The sequence below is a fragment of the Apostichopus japonicus genome, chromosome 16 (genome assembly GCF_037975245.1).
Source record: "Apostichopus japonicus isolate 1M-3 chromosome 16, ASM3797524v1, whole genome shotgun sequence".
Taxonomy (NCBI): Eukaryota; Metazoa; Echinodermata; class Holothuroidea; order Aspidochirotida; family Stichopodidae; genus Apostichopus; species Apostichopus japonicus.
Window position 1 is genome coordinate 1139677 of NC_092576.1, and position 16331 is coordinate 1156007.

Here is a 16331-nt window from a genome sequence, read left to right on the forward strand (position 1 = left end):
GGTCAAATGATCCCTGGTGTAATCCCACCGGCAACTTTAAAATACATCCAGGTTTGAGCCATTGTTGCAGGACACGACCGGCATTGTGTAATTTACAGAAAATGGCAGAATAGAATTTGACAACACCCATTGTTGCGAGAGGTGTTATAAATCAAAATTACATCTACTATAGGTGCTTCACTATTACAAGTAGACACCCTTTTTCATTCCTTGCCCGAGGTTAAAAGAATATTTGCGATGGTGATGGCTGGTGTGTATCGGTATGTGACACCTGCTTGTAAACACGGTAACTCATAAACTTTATGATGGATTTACTTCATACTTGGTATGTGGATCCATCTTATTGAGTTCAACAACTCTATTTGTTTCTGTGAAAGTCATATATGTTATTTGAGGTCATCTTAGTCAAAGTCTGAAAACTTTGTAAACATGATAATGCAAAAAGTACATCTTTGTTGAAAGGTCATACTTGGTACGTAGCAAATATCATTCGCATTAAACATAGACAATGTCTGCAAACGTAAACACAATAAGTCACAAATTACATCTTTGTTGAAATTCATACTTAGAATGTAGATCCATTTTTGTGAGTGCAGGAACCCTACTGAAACTGGTAGAGGTCAAAGATCACATGATGTCAACATATATTAAAGTTTGTTATCTTTGTTAGCATGGTAACATCAAAACTGCAATTAATCTATCAGTTCCCCCTCCCTCCCCCCGATGCTATACTTTTCTTTGTGGACATAGTTTGGTCAATATAACATAGATCTCAATTGATCTTCAACTATACATATATATTCATCCAGGAAATGAAATCTGCTTCCAATAGGTGATACTCTTGTGTTGGGTGCTTTAAACACATTCAAGTGGCCCTGATTAAAAGTGTTAATTCAAGAGGTTAACTGGTTGTCTGAAATGGCCTAACATTTTCCCAAGGGGTCAACAGGTTATCTTTAATGGTCTCAAAATTGGCCTTATTCTTTGTAATGTATACTAGATGATTTTGGCTTTTGCAGCAAGTTGTGAAAATATTTCAGAGTGTATAAAGAATGTCATGTATCTCTCATTCATTAATAACAATAATTAAAGGAATGGCTGCAGGCAGAGCTGTTTTTCTTCCTCAAATTAGTAAATTCTACCAGTCAATTAATTGTTTGATGCCCACAAGTGAGTGATGCAAATATGAGCTGGAAATAATTGTTGGTTCTTACTTAATTCTTGGACACATTTAACTCACTTGCTCTATTCATCTTGTGAGATATATAGTTGTGTGGAATTTTGAGCAAATTGTATGACAAGGAATAACAAAGCCAATTTGCTTTCTGGTTTCAATTTGTTTTCAATCACTGTCGAAGCTTTGTAATGAATTGCAGACAACTATTACAACTTACTTGTAGCTGCTGGTGTACTGAGTGGAATATGATGAAAATATAACTATGAATAATCAGTACTAACTGTTTTTGTGCTTGTTGCTTTCCTTCAGGATTTGGGCTTTTTAAAGTGTATGCATCTGATCGACTGACCAAGCTTGTTATCAGAAAACTTGCAACTTACTTTAATATTCTGCCGGCATTTCAAGGTGATGGACTGGATTTTGTCCACAAACTTGTCGATAGAGGTATTATAAAAGAAACTGACATCTCACAGCTTCTTAATGCCTTGCACGAATTGAAGCAATGTGGAATACAGGAGGACATTCAGAAAGCATTCAAACAACCTCAGGGTAAGTGATACAGTAATGTTTCATTTTAACCGTGTTTATTTTAACAGTGCACAATAGAACAAGGAAATGTGAAGCTGGGACTTCAATACGATTTAGGCTGTCAGTGGTCATCACTTATTGGGGTTCAATTCTGCCAATAGAGCTTGTTTGTAAGAATACCCGTCTCGTAAACAGGGACTCACTCACCAAGTGTATGGTGCATGAACTTTAAATTTGTTATGTAGATTACACTTAAGTGGTAAGTTGCTAGATTTTGTTATTGACCTAGCTATAGGTCAGAGGTCATGAACAAGACCTTGTAAACAACCTTACTGAACATCTGTAGCATTGGTTAACATGTCATACTTGGGTAGTAGGTGCAGGCGCCTTAAAGCAGCATTTTGCGTCCTTTTCTATGATTTTTCTCAACCTCACTGATTCCACTTTGCCATAACGACATACATAACTAGCTAATCTATTTATATTTTACTTCAAATGGTGGCATAAAAGTCGAAATATTTGCAACTTTCAACTTTGTTGTTCTCCAAGATATTTTCCGTTGGGAACCCAATAAACCTCGCCCATAATATGAATATTTAAACACTACGAACGTCATTGACAGATACGTAATATAACACCACGCTTGATTTGTGTACAGTCTATAAGGCAGTTGTACCAGGGAGTTGCTGTTTTATGATTGATACATGTAAAAAAATCGATGCACATGTTAAAAAAGTGGAAAAAAGCGACCCAACGCAAAATGCTGCTTTAATGAGTAGGCTACTTTACTTCGAGCAGTTGTGGTTGGGGGTTAATGGTCACTTGAGGTCCCAAGGATTAAAAACTGAAAACAATAAACAAGTTTCTTCAATCGTTCTAGCTGATATTGATGAATCACTAATAGACTAAGTAGATGGGTGCCCTTTAGTAAGGTTTCATGTGTTTGTTCTTGGTAAAGATCAAAGACTATTTTTTGAGGTCAATAGATGTCAATACCTGAACTTCTTGTAAACTTGATAGAAGTAAAGCTGCAATGAATCTAAAACTGAAAATGTGCATCCAGCTTATTCAATTAGAGAACTGTGATGTTTTGAAAATTGCTTGTTTACTTAAACTTAAACGGATCACAAAATTTAGTCTCCACAGTTTATGTTGGATTTCATACATTCAACTCAATTGCTTTTGCAAACCAATTGTACTAATGTTGAATATGTAACAGGGCATCTGAGATTATAAAATGTCTTAAAATAAAGTAATGAAATGACAAGGAAAAATTAGAAATATTATTAATTAAGGAAGGTAGCAGGGCATCTGAGTCTTGATAGATGATCAAGCCAATGCATATACTGATGTGTGTGTAGCTTTAAATGTTTGTGTAATGCAAATGAGGACATGCACACACTCAATAAATCAACAAAATGCTGGCACTTCATATCGTATCATGAGATGAGCTCTGTGGATTCTATGGTCAATATATGCACAATTTGGTATTCATAGTATATTTTGCATTTCACACATTTAGCTCGATTGCTTTTGCAAACCAATGGTGCTATTAATGCACTATTAGTATAGCAGGGTATCTGAGATCAATAAATGTCTTAAATCAAATGATGAAATGCAACAGCTGCTGTCAAGGAATGACAAAGTGTCTTGATCTTTCCCATATTTCATTTCTTCAAGAAGCACAAGTTCCCTCGCCACTTAAACCTTCCCCTTCTCTGGGAGGAGGAGAACCATCGAAAACGAGTACTGATGGTAAGTTCTCCACTGGAAAATTAGCAATATTACTAAGCGAATTGATTACAAAATTTGGTATTCATAGTATATTTTGCATTTCACACATTTAGCTCGATTGCTTTTGCAAACCAATGGCGCTAATGCCCTATTAGTATAGCAGGGCATCTGAGATTAATTAATGTCTTAAATCAAATGATGAAATGCGACAGCTACTGTCAAGGAATGACAAAGTGTCTTGATCTTTCCTATATTTCATTTCTTCAATAAAAAAATAAATTATAGGTAAATTAATTATCAATGACAAGGAATTCAATTTGATACTTGTAGGAATAAAAAATAAGGGATAGTAAAATATTTTCAAGTAATAAAAAGAAAATTTGATATTTTTTAATTTTTTCAGTCTTTCTGTGGGGGTACCCCCTAAAGCTTCCCCTACTCCGGAAGGAGGAGAACCATCGAAAACGAGTACTGATTGTAATTTCTCCACTGGAAAGAGATATAGAAAATTGGCAATATTACTATGCCCTATAGGTAGCCCGGCATCTGAGATTATAAAATGTCTTAAATCAAATGATGAAATGACAAGGAAAAATTTGAAATATTATTAAGGGAGGTAGCAGGGAATCTGAGATCATATCGTAGCATAGGATGAGCCTTGTGGATTCATTTTTTTTAACTGCTATGGTCAAATATGCACACCTATTGACTTATTACTGATTACAGGTGAAGTCTTATTTTGGGTTTCATAAAAACCAATATGGTTACTTGAATATACCTTAGATGAAATTAAATCCATATTGTGAATCCTCATTGACTGAATGAATCATAGTGAATTGTAGTGATTATGAAATTGAAACTCTTGAGATCATGTTATTTATGATTTTATACAAAGTGTTTTAATGAATAAATAAGTATTTCTGTTCTAGTTTTTGTAGACTGTTCTTTCATCTAATTTTGAATCAAATTTGTAATACTTTTTGGTTGACACGGGCAAAACGTACTAAGCGCTTTGCAAAATGAGGCGTACATATAACGATGTTAGATGTGTGTGTAGCTTTAAATGTTTGTGTAATGCAAATGAGGACATGCACAAACTCAATAAATCAACAAAATGCCGGCACTTCATATCGTATCATGAGATGAGCTCTGTGGATTCTATGGTCAATATATGCACAATTTGGTATTCATAGTATATTTTGCATTTCACACATTTAGCTCAATTGCTTTTGCAAACCAATGGTGCTAATGCCCTATTAGTATAGCAGGGCATCTGAGATCAATAAATGTATTAAATGAAATGATGAAATGCAACAGCTGCTGTCAAGGAATGACAAAGTGTCTTGATCTTTCCCATATTTCATTTCTTCAAGAAGCACAAGTTCCCTCGCCACTTAAACCTTCCCCTTCTCTGGGAGGAGGAGAACCATCGAAAACGAGTACTGATGGTAAGTTCTCCACTGGAAAATTAGCAATATTACTAAGCGAATTGATCACAAAATTTGGTATTCATAGTATATTTTGCATTTCACACATTTAGCTCGATTGCTTTTGCAAACCAATGGCGCTAATGCCCTATTAGTATAGCAGGGCATCTGAGATTAATTAATGTCTTAAATCAAATGATGAAATGCGACAGCTACTGTCAAGGAATGGCAAAGTGTCTTGATCTTTCCTATATTTCATTTCTTCAATAAAAAAATAAATTATAGGTAAATTAATTATCAATGACAAGGAATTCAATTTGATACTTGTAGGAATAAAAAATAAGGGATAGTAAAATATTTTCAAGTAATAAAAAGAAAATTTGATATTTTTTAATTTTTTCAGTCTTTCTGTGGGGGTACCCCCTAAAGCTTCCCCTACTCCGGAAGGATGAGAACCATCGAAAACGAGTACTGATTGTAATTTCTCCACTGGAAAAAGATATAGAAAATTGGCAATATTACTATGCCCTATAGGTAGCCCGGCATCTGAGATTATAAAATGTCTTAAATCAAATGATGAAATGACAAGGAAAAATTTGAAATATCATTAAGGGAGGTAGCAGGGAATCTGAGATCATATCGTAGCATAGGATGAGCCTTGTGGATTCATTTTTTTTAACTGCTATGGTCAAATATGCACACCTATTGACTTATTACTGATTACAGGTGAAGTCTTATTTTGGGTTTCATAAAAACCAATATGGTTACTTGAATATACCTTAGATGAAATTAAATCCATATTGTGAATCCTCATTGACTGAATGAATCATAGTGAATTGTAGTGATTATGAAATTGAAACTCTTGAGATCATGTTATTTATGATTTTATACAAAGTGTTTTAATGAATAAATAAGTATTTCTGTTCTAGTTTTTGTAGACTGTTCTTTCATCTAATTTTGAATCAAATTTGTAATACTTTTTGGTTGACACGGGCAAAACGTACTAAGCGCTTTGCAAATGAGGCGTATATAACGATGTTAGAGAAATGGAGCTGCAACAAGTACTTTTCACATGGAGCTTATAGATGATATCCATTTTTCTTCATTTGCCTACAGATGTTACAAAACCAGTATTCATCAGCTTTAGTTATAAGGATCTGACTAAAGTTGAGAACTTTGTAGCGACTTTTGAGGAGGTTCTAGGGCCTAAAACATGCTGGATGTGTACCACTGGAATTAAGGGAGGACAAAATATTGATAGACAAATTGTTCGTGCCTTAGCTGAAGCTAAAGTGGTTGTTTGCATGATTAGCCAAGATTACATCGATTCTAACGAATGTGAAAAAGAGGTATTGAGTGATTTTGATATTTCTAAATTGATTTACTTCTTGTAGTAGTGACTAAGGTGGGCGGTTCATTTGTAGGTTAGTACTGTGCTAAAATTAGATTTTAGTTTGCTGCATAGTTAACATTGAGTGAAACTAATTTCACAAGTTTGGGATGAATTGAATTGCAATTTCATTTGTTGAAAAGGGAAATTAATGGAAATTCTATTGACAGATACACAGTAATATGAAATTTAAGTATTGCACAATGCCACAAAAATCATCTCCATTGTTTTCTTCTAACTCTACATACAGTTGTTTGAAGAGGCAGCTGCTTCCATGTTTGAAAGTAAATTTCAGACCCGTCTTTACTTCAGATGATGTAGATGCCACCATTAAAAAACTTCCCTTCCCTTGAATGATCTTTTAATTACATGATTTGAAATAACAACGGAAATGTTTGCATAGCTGTTCATATGAGTTAAAGGCCGATCAAAGTGCCATGATGGCTTAGTTATCTTCCTTGAAAATAACATGACTATTATGATATTACTTTCTCTGGTGTCACAGCATTCAGTTATTTATTTTTCTAACCTTTTAAGATGGAAAAGAGCAAATAATTTATGGCTAGAACGGGATCAAACCAGTGACCCCTGGGTTATAAACTCAGATATGTACCAAACTTGATATCCAACAATCAGTTCGTAGCAATCCCTATATAGCCAATTCTTTGCTGGGGCCCCAGTCAGAAGCCACAGTACCTTGCATACCATGTAACCATGGATCAGGTACCAGTTTCATTCAATACAAGCCAGGAAGTTGCAGTGAAGGGATTTCAAGATAAAATCAGCTTTCTATATAATCATTTGTTACCTTGATGTGGTTTTCTCTTTGCAATGAAAAATCCTTGCATTTGAGCTCCACAAAGATTGAAATCTAGATATCTAAAGAAATGGAAAGTTGATATTTGCCAAGTGGCTTCTTAATGAGTACAAGATTCCTCTTGTTTTTGGTGGGGTTGAAGGTCAGTCTTAGTTCACGAGATGACAATATGTGAAAATCTCAAGAGCTCTCTATCTAATGAATTCTACTTTGGCAAGGTTATACATGCAAGGCATATTGTTGCTGTTATGAACTGCAAACTTTCTATTTGCTGGAAATTTTTTTGATTAAATTGACCATAGAAATGACCTGGGTTGGAATGCTAATTGGAATTGGCATTTCTGTTGCAACTATAAACTGAATTTGCCGGATTCAACCATATAAAGTATCTACATCCTGTATCTCCCAGAAAATCGTTCTTCAACAAAAGTTGCATTTTGATGAATTCTAACTGAAACATTGGCAGCTAATCAAAGTGTGGAAACATTCCAAATGTTTCACATCTCAAGGATAACTTGAAAAAAATATGATCATATGAAGCTTGTGAACAACATGTGCCCTGATGACATCACAGACTCCTGCTGTGGTTCACTTTGTGTAGTAACAAATAGTGAAGTTTTTCAAAGTAGATTACTTTCAATCAACTAACCATAATTTGACTTGGCGACAATATATTGAGCTGCGGTTGTCAACTAATGGTAGGAAATAGTTTTCTCTAAGATAAGTGTGATATTTTTGGCCATTTGGATATCCCTTTAATTGAATACTCAAGGTTGTATTCCTTATAATATTGTTTGTATTTTACTGTAAACAGGCGCGTAGCCAAGGGGGGGGGGGGGGCAAAGGGGGCAGCCGCCCCCCCCTTGAGCATATTTTTTAAATATTTTTGTAATGCTTTTATGATATCGCTAGTATTTTCAAAAGAGAAAATGCTAAGATGCAACTAACAAGGCCTGGGAAGTGCCATTTCCAGCGATCTGGGAGGCATTTTTAGCCAAAATTTCCTTGTACGCTTCACGCCAACCGATGGTGGCGCTACGCTTAGATAGTTTGCAATGCTGAATCTACAGTTTCGCCCCTCCCTTGGCAAATTCCTGGCTACGCGCCTGACTTTAAAGCGCCTTAGAGCAATTTCTGATTGGATAAGGCGCTATAGAAATTTTGTATAATAATAAATAATAAATAATAATATATGACAACCACTGGAGGGTCATCACTGGTTTTCTCCAGTGTTTGCTAGTATTGACAACTACTCATTTTGGAAAAGTTTATTGTTGCAGAATTAAAAATCAAATGGCATTAAAGTTTTACAAAAATTGCTTTCTGGTTTGTTATCCTTTTTTTGTAGGTTATGCTTGCAGAACATAGAGAGAAGGAAATTATTGCTGTTCACATTGAAAGTGTACAACGTCCATACCAGAACAAAGATGGTGGTGAATCTGCATTACAACTTAGATTTGCTCGCCACTTGTACATGAACCTGACAGGGGAGGACATGGAAAAGAAGATGCAGGAATTAATTGCGAGAATTAAAGAGTTGATCAGTCAAGAAGACAATCAATCTCCTGGTGAGTTACAGTTAACTGACAGCATGACATGGTCAGATAATTGATTTCCATCATTTTCATATAATGGGTTAGTTGGATAACATAATTATGGTATACTGTTAGATTAATGAACATATTTTTCCGTTCATTTCCATCATTCATTTATAACTTAGAAGATGACACGTTGAAGAGGTGTTAGGTATGTGAAGATGTGTTAGTGATCATAGTTGGAATATCTGTTGATCCAGTTGGGAAAGTACATGTCATAATAATCTCACTTAAAGTCTCTTACATCAGTCAAGGTTGCACTTGAAAATATAAATATTAAACAAAATTTTAATATAGAAAAGTTAATGGATAACATAGTACTTGGGTTATGCACATCTTAACTGCATGAAGAGCTGGTGTCATCTTTGAATTTAACATGACGTACGGTTAATATAATTAATATACTCAAAAATGCTAGCACAGCTGGCTGTATCATTTTAGGTGCCTTTTTTTACATTCCCACACCGCCTCCCTCTTTTTAGGTCAAATTTATTACAATACCACTTGAATGTGGCTGCTAGTGCAACGGTTGGCTCTATTGCCTTGCCACATTTTCGTCACCGCAATCCTGAGATTCGCATACATGATTGACTATATGAAGTTGACTTGTAGAGAAATGAAGAAGGCTGTATGCTTTGCGTTATTTTCAGAACGTTGGATAACATTTCTTCTAAATTATGATGTGCACTCCCGGTTTCTCTGACAAAACTGAACAAACTGATTCATGATCAAGTCCTTTTTGATATGTCAGAAAGTATGTTTGTGTCCATATTGTTTCTCAAGGTGTATACTGCCTATTAATGAATTGTCAGATATATTCAACAAAGTGCGACAGTCTAATGCCCTATAGGTAGCAGGGCATCTGAGATCAATAAATGTCTTAAATCAAATGATGAAATGCAACAGCTGCTGTCAAGGAATGACAAAGTGTCTTGATCTTTCCTATATTTCATTTCTTCAAGAAGAACAAGTTCCCTCTCCACTTAAACCTTCCCCTGCTCTGGAAGGAGGAGAACCATCGAAAACGAGTGCTGATAGTAAGTTCTCCACTGGAAAATGATATGAAAATATCCCAATATTTCTAAGCGAATTGAACATAAAATTTTCAACAAAGTGCGACATAGTCAACAAACTTCAAGTTTGATCATACTTGTCACCATAGTTTTGTCTCAATTTGTGCAATTAATTCTTTTGTCCTGTTTGACTGCAGCTACAGAGACGAAGGATTCCCAAGTCATTCAATATTCCTGTGCCTATTGCAAAATAATTTTCAAAGAGTCCTGGCAACAGCAATACCACACAGAGACTGAAAAGCACAAAGGAAACATCAACATCAAAAAGGATGATGAAAAATGGGCCTATGGAGAACCACCATTGGGCATCACCGATGGAAAGTTCAAACTTTGTCCAAAGTGAGTGTTCTTTTCTCTATAGTATGTCTGCGATGTGGACGTTATTGTATGCAGCATGTGCTTGATTCTTAAGGCAGGATGCTTGGTTCCCTGTGAAGGTCGCCAAAGGTCAGTTAGAGGCCAAAAACCAAAATATTAAAAACAGCAATAACTCCAATTGACAGGGTCCGACATGGTTGATATTTTGGGAGTAGTTATGAATGGGGTAATGGATCGTTGCCAAATATAACGGTCATGTGATCGAAGGTCAACAAAGGTCAATTAGGGGTAAAAAACTAGTATTTTTGCAATACCTTGAGAACCAATTGTCTGTCAAGGTTGGGGGTTACGCTATTGTAATCCAGTAGTCGACCCGCACCTGGGTGACCTTTGACCTCCGGTGACCTGTATCAGTTTTTGGGGTTATTTGAATTTTCGGGGCCATAATAGGATCTCAAAGGTACCTTCTGATCAACATTGTTCATGGGTTGACCCCTGTGCGACCTTCGTGTGCGCAGTTATCAGAGGTCAGGGTTTTGTTTTTAATAAGTACAGTTAGGATGGTCGTACAGACTTGTAATAATGTTTTTTGGAATCAGCATGTCACACTATATCTGACTGTGAGGTCAAAATGTGAAATGTTGAAAAAAATGCCCATTTAGGAGATAAGGGGCAAAACAAACAAAAGATTGTCAATATTTTGATATATGATAGAGCTCTTTGTGCTCTACAGAAGAAACCAACTCCTACTTCAATCAGACACCCAGTTCTTAAGTTATGGGGGCCAAAAAAAGTTGGTTTTGATCTTATTAGCAATAACATTGTGTGTGCACATTGGAAAACATAACAATTTTAGGAGAGGTTTCACATCATCAAGGGGAATATTTTTGATAAAAACCATCAGGTGATCCAAGGTCATTCAAGGTTGCTTATATGCAAAAAAATGCCAACTTTGCTAATTTTAAACTGCTAATTTTTGCAACAACTTCTAGTCACGAAGTCTGACATGGCTGATATATTGGGAAAGGTTTTGAATAAGGTAGGGGCACGTTTTCTAAAATAACCGTTATGTCATTCAAGGTCATCATAGGTCAATTGCAGGTCAAAATGTGGTTTTTAATAACTTGTAAAACTCCCACTGAGAGGGTCCGACCTTGTTGACATTTGGGAATAGTTGTAAATGGGGTAAGAGATCGTTTCCAAACGTAAAGGTCATGTGATCCAAGGTCAACAAAGGTCAATTAGTGGTTAAAAACTGGTCTTTTGCAATAACATGAAAAAATGTCCGTCAAGGTTGGGAGTTACGCTATTGTAATCCAAAAGTCGACTCGCATCTGAGTGACCTTTGACCTCAGGTAACCTATATTATTTTCTTTGGTTATTTGAATTTTGGTAGATATATTCGGTTCTCAAAGGTACCTTCTGTTCAATATTGTCCCTGGGTTGAACCCTGTGCGATGTTCCTGTGCGAAGTTACCATAGGTCAAGGTTTTGTTTGGTTTGAATAAGTACATGTGCTTATGATGGTCGTACAGACTTCTCATGTTGCTTTTTTGAATCAGTGCGTCAAGCTACATCTTACTATAAGGTCAAGAGGTAAAATCTGGAAAAATATGCTCATTTTGGGAGATATAGGGCAAAGAAAAAAGTGTGTCCAAGTGTGCTATATAGAGGGAACCAACTCCCGCTTCAATCGGACACCAGGTTCTCAAGTTATGAGGGGCCAAAGGTCGGTTTTGATACCTATTTAGCAATAACATTGTTTGTGTACATTGGAGCAAATAACTTTTTTTAGGACAGAGTGCACATCATCAAGGGGAAAAAACCATAAGGTCATCCAAGGTCATTCAAGGTTGCTTTGTATGCAAACATTTGCCAACCTATGCTAAGTTGTGGAATTAAGTAGGGGCACATTTTCCAAAATAACCGTGATGTGATCCAAGGTCACCAAATGTCAATTATGGGTCAAGATGTGTTTTTTGGCAATAACTTGTGAAACTACCATTGACAGGGGCTGACATGATTAATATTTGTGGACTGGTTGTGAAAGGGGTTAGGGATTGTTTCAAAACATAACAGTCGTGTGATCCAGGGTCAACGAAGGTCAATTAGTGGTCAAAAACTATTATTTAAATTGCAATAACTTGAGAACCAAAATGTCCATCAATCATAATTTGACACTGTTAAGTTGACTAAGCTCAAAAGACAATATTTTTGTAGCCTAATTTGTTATGATCCTGTTCTATGGGATAGAGTCTATAGGCATCTGTAAAAGAAAGGTAGTAGGATGTTTAATTGCTGAGAAATGAGACCTCAAAAGTCAAGAAATTGCCAAGGTGGCGACAGATTGCAGAATTTCAAATTGTGATAAATCGGCCAATTGTGAAGCAATGCAACTGAAATTTTCAGAATATGCTTATTTCATGATGGTCCAATCATACAATAAATTTGGGAATTTTTAAACAGGGATGTAAGTCTTCCGTATTTTTACGGAAATCCGGTTTTTTTTTAATTCCAATAAGTCTTCCGTATTTTTACGGAAATCCGTTTCTTTTTTTAATTCCAATAAAGTTCCACAAAATTGTTCGAATATCAAAGACACAACGCGGCAAAAATGCCTGGCCCTTTGCAGCAAGCTAACTTCAATTTTCACTCATCGATCACTCAAAATACCATTTCCAGTTTCGCATCGCATTGCACTGTACAACATTGTGCCATGTGAATATCGCTGCGAACGTGCGAACTTCAAATCGCTATAGCTCATTTCTGTCGTTGAAAAACCTTGCCTAATTCATGTTGATTGGACTGCTAATTAATATCTTCGTAACTGCTGGTGCTCGACATAAGTTTTGGGATTAACGCTTGTGATATTTGTGAGCGGCGGAAATCTACGGGATACGCATATGAAAGTTCGCTGCGACGTATTCGTAACTTTGAGCTAGCCTAACATAACGATAGTGTGTAAGTAGTAAGAACTAGGGGTAGGATGTGTTAGCGCTAATACTTCTAAGCTAGCCTAACATACAGTAACGATAGTGTGTAAGTAGTCAGAGCTAGGAGTAGGATGTGTTAGGACGGCATTCACCGGGGGTCTCCGAATAGCTTTCCGGTTTTTTTTTTTTTGGCTGCACTTACATCCCTGTTTAAAAGATGTCGAACTACAACTCCAAAATTTAGTGATTTGATATGGAGTGACCCATAAGCTGACTCCTCTGCAACCTTTGTGTGCTAAGTTATTAGAGATCAAGGTTTTGTTAAAATTCTTAATAAGTACAGTTAGGATGATTCTGTGATTTCTGTAAAAAGAGCCAACTCATGCTTATATCAGTCACTTGGTCCTCAACAGGTTGTCAAAAGGACCAACGGTGGATTTGTGATATTTTGCAATAATATTGTGTGTGTACATCGGACCACATAACAATTTAAGGACAGTGCTGCTCCCTTGTAAATATTCCTTACAAGCAAGGAACCATAATGCCCTTAGGCTCTTGTTTGTTAAAGTAATGTCATGCATATTAATAAATGGGCAAGGCATAATGTAAAAAATGTAAAGATGGCCATATTTTGGCAACTTCTTGTGTTTTCTTTCATGTTTGGGTTGTTTATGCATTGTTAGCGAAATGTTAAAATCCCCAAAACCACTTAGAACAGGAGAACTAACTAATAATTAAAACAAAAATTGAATGAATGTATTTACAGCTCACATTATTGAGTTTGAGAATCATCTCTCTGATTCAAGTAGGTTCCTCTCCATGCACTCCTGTCTTGGGACTGGCACCAACATTAGGAGATAACTATGGCTTCTCACTTTCCAAAGAGATGTTCCAGAGTGGGGAAGGTGGGTGGACTTATATGCGGTAGGTGAGTGGTTAACAAATTCCAAAACAGGTAAGTGGTTAACTTATAACACGCATTTACTTACCTCATCTACATATGCATTCAGACTAGCACTGTTGAGAAGGGGGTGGGACCGGAACGCAATGTCCTGGAACACTGAGTACTGCTCTCCCTAAGGAGCCCTCTGCTGAAACTGAGGGTGTGAGTTTTCCATTCCGCAGCCTTTATGACATCTTCCATTGGGACGTTTCAGAACCAAGCCCTGGCGATGGCTTGTGCCCTATAGTCTGTTCTTGCCTGTCAAATGGGTCTTGATTAGATTGACAATTCAACTCAACAGAGTCTGTTTTGAGGCTGTGGCGAAGGGACGTCTTCGTAGGATGTCAGCCTTTTGACGTCCTGATTGGTTTGGTTTTCTCTAGGTACCACTTTAGTTCCCTGAATGAACATCAAAGTTTGTCCTCAGTCATCGATGATATTGAGGTTAGTGTCTGTAGGAAGATTTCCTCTTGGGTAAATAAGGATGACTGGTTCTTTGCCAGGAACTCTGGGTGAGGTGGTAGGCATATTCCACCTGGTTTGGTCGTCAAGGTGTGTAGGCAGCTTCTTCTTGCTGGTGTCGCTGCCAAGAGGAAGAGTGTCTCATATGTGAGAAATTCCAATGGGTTCAATTGGTGCAAACGTGGTTTTTCAAGGTCTTGAAGTACATTGTTAATGGACCATGTTGGAGTCAGATTCTTTGTTTGGTAGACGACAATTGCACATGCCCTTTTATTGTTGTTGTTGCCCACAGTTGAACCGACTGAGAAGACCTTGTGAACTGCTGCAATGGATGATCTGCAGTTTTTTATTTTGCTAACTTGTTTGCCCTCATCAAAACGTTGTGTGAAGAAGTTAGCGATTTCTGTTGCAGAAGCTTCCAGGGGACGGTGAGAGTTTGTGGCTGCCCCACGAAAAGGACTTCGCCAATCTCAAGTCATATATGCTAGTTGTGGAGACCCTGTGCCAGCTGTTGCCAGAGCTGTAGTTTCTGGTGGAACTCCTTCTACTGCCATGTTTCCGGATAGTTACCACATTGAGAGATGTGGACTGTGAAGGTCTCTGTAGCGAAGTCGGCTTCATAACTAGGTTAGTAGGGGTCCTTCTTTGGGAAGTTTGAATGGGAGATACACAAGTAGACTTAACAGCAGCGGGAACCAAGTGTGGTTGGGCCAACATGGAGCTATCAGTGTCATATCCCCGTTCGTTCCTTGTAGCGTCACTAGGAACATGTGTAGAAGGCGGAGGGATCGCACAGGTCAACAGGTCTGTCAAATGGACACAGGATTACATGTGTCTACCGTGCTTCTGGGTGAAAGTGTCTTGAGTAGAACAACAGGAGCTTCTTGTTGTCCACGGTTGCAAAAAGATCAAGGGATGGTTGCCCATGACACATGATCTGCTCAGGTTTGAGAAAGAGACAACTGTCTCTTTCCCTCTGAATAGAGATTCCGTTATCAGGCTTTCATCGCATGCTAGGTGAGAGGTGCGGAGGTCTATGTTGTGTTCGTCACACAGTAGGAAGCCCCATGTTCTCTGAACTATCGAGTGGGACTTCATTTCCCCTTCGTGGTTGATATAAGACACTGCCGTTGTGTTTCATGTCTGTAAAGAGACTATGTAGTTCTTTTGAATGGTCTGCCCGAGGCAACATTGTGTCGTTGGCCCACCAGCCGAGGAACGTCCGTTTGTCCGATGGTAGAGGGATCACTTTTGGTTTCGATGATAATCGTTACCTTTGACAGATCTCATATTTGGACGAGGCTTGCCATCAGGCCTATTAGTTTAAGCCATGCTCTCGACCTTTGAACGTTCTTTGAATAGAACGTCCATCATTAGAAGTCTAACAGCGTCTACCCTTTCTTCTGTTAGGAGGACCCAACCCCTTTGTGGATCTAATACTGCTCCTAGGTACGTGAGATGTTGGGTTGGTGTTAGAGATGACTTGATTTCATTGATTATCCAAACTAGGACCTTTAGGAGGGAAACTGTGAAATCTGTGTCTCTCTCTGAGTCCTCTTCCGATCTTGAGACGATCAACCAGTCGTCTATGTAGATGAATAGTAATGTGCCCTTCCTTCATAGAGACACTAGTATGGATCTGGTTACCCTAGTGAAGACCCTTAGTGCTGAGAATAGGCCAAATGGTAGGGTGACACACTGATTATCCACTCCGATGTCGTGGAAGGCCAGAAACGATTGAGGAAAAGTGTTCCCATCTTTTTCCAAGAGATCCGCTATCTCCATTTCCAGTGCCTGCCGTTAGTTCAGGTCCGAAGGAATTTAGGATGGCTTACCGGTTGCCGGACAAAAGAGGGTTAGAGGTGAACTCTATAGAGTAGTTGATGTTGATGACCTCCAGTACCTACGAACTGGATCTAAAAGTTCCCGATTGC

The 16331-nt window shown here is 37.6% G+C and overlaps 1 protein-coding gene across 24 annotated transcripts in view; it reads left to right on the top strand.

The window, feature by feature from the left end:
• The window catches only part of LOC139983324 (uncharacterized), a 160919-nt gene that overhangs the window by 86189 nt on the left and 58399 nt on the right, over window positions 1–16331 (top strand). For 20 of the 24 annotated variants that reach the window (XR_011798607.1, XM_071996793.1, XM_071996801.1 and 17 more), the window contains 6 exons: window positions 3429–3460; window positions 4813–4887; window positions 5983–6215; window positions 8422–8641; window positions 9631–9705; window positions 9879–10080. Coding sequence is in view for 23 of the 24 variants with exons in the window: in XM_071996793.1 (XP_071852894.1) it covers window positions 3429–3460; window positions 4813–4887; window positions 5983–6215; window positions 8422–8641; window positions 9631–9705; window positions 9879–10080 (837 nt within the window). In the remaining variant the exon portion in view is untranslated. The remainder of the gene's footprint in view (window positions 1–3428; window positions 3461–4812; window positions 4888–5982; window positions 6216–8421; window positions 8642–9630; window positions 9706–9878; window positions 10081–16331) is intronic. The other 4 variants (XM_071996797.1, XM_071996798.1, XM_071996804.1 and 1 more) reach the window with 4 other exon arrangements.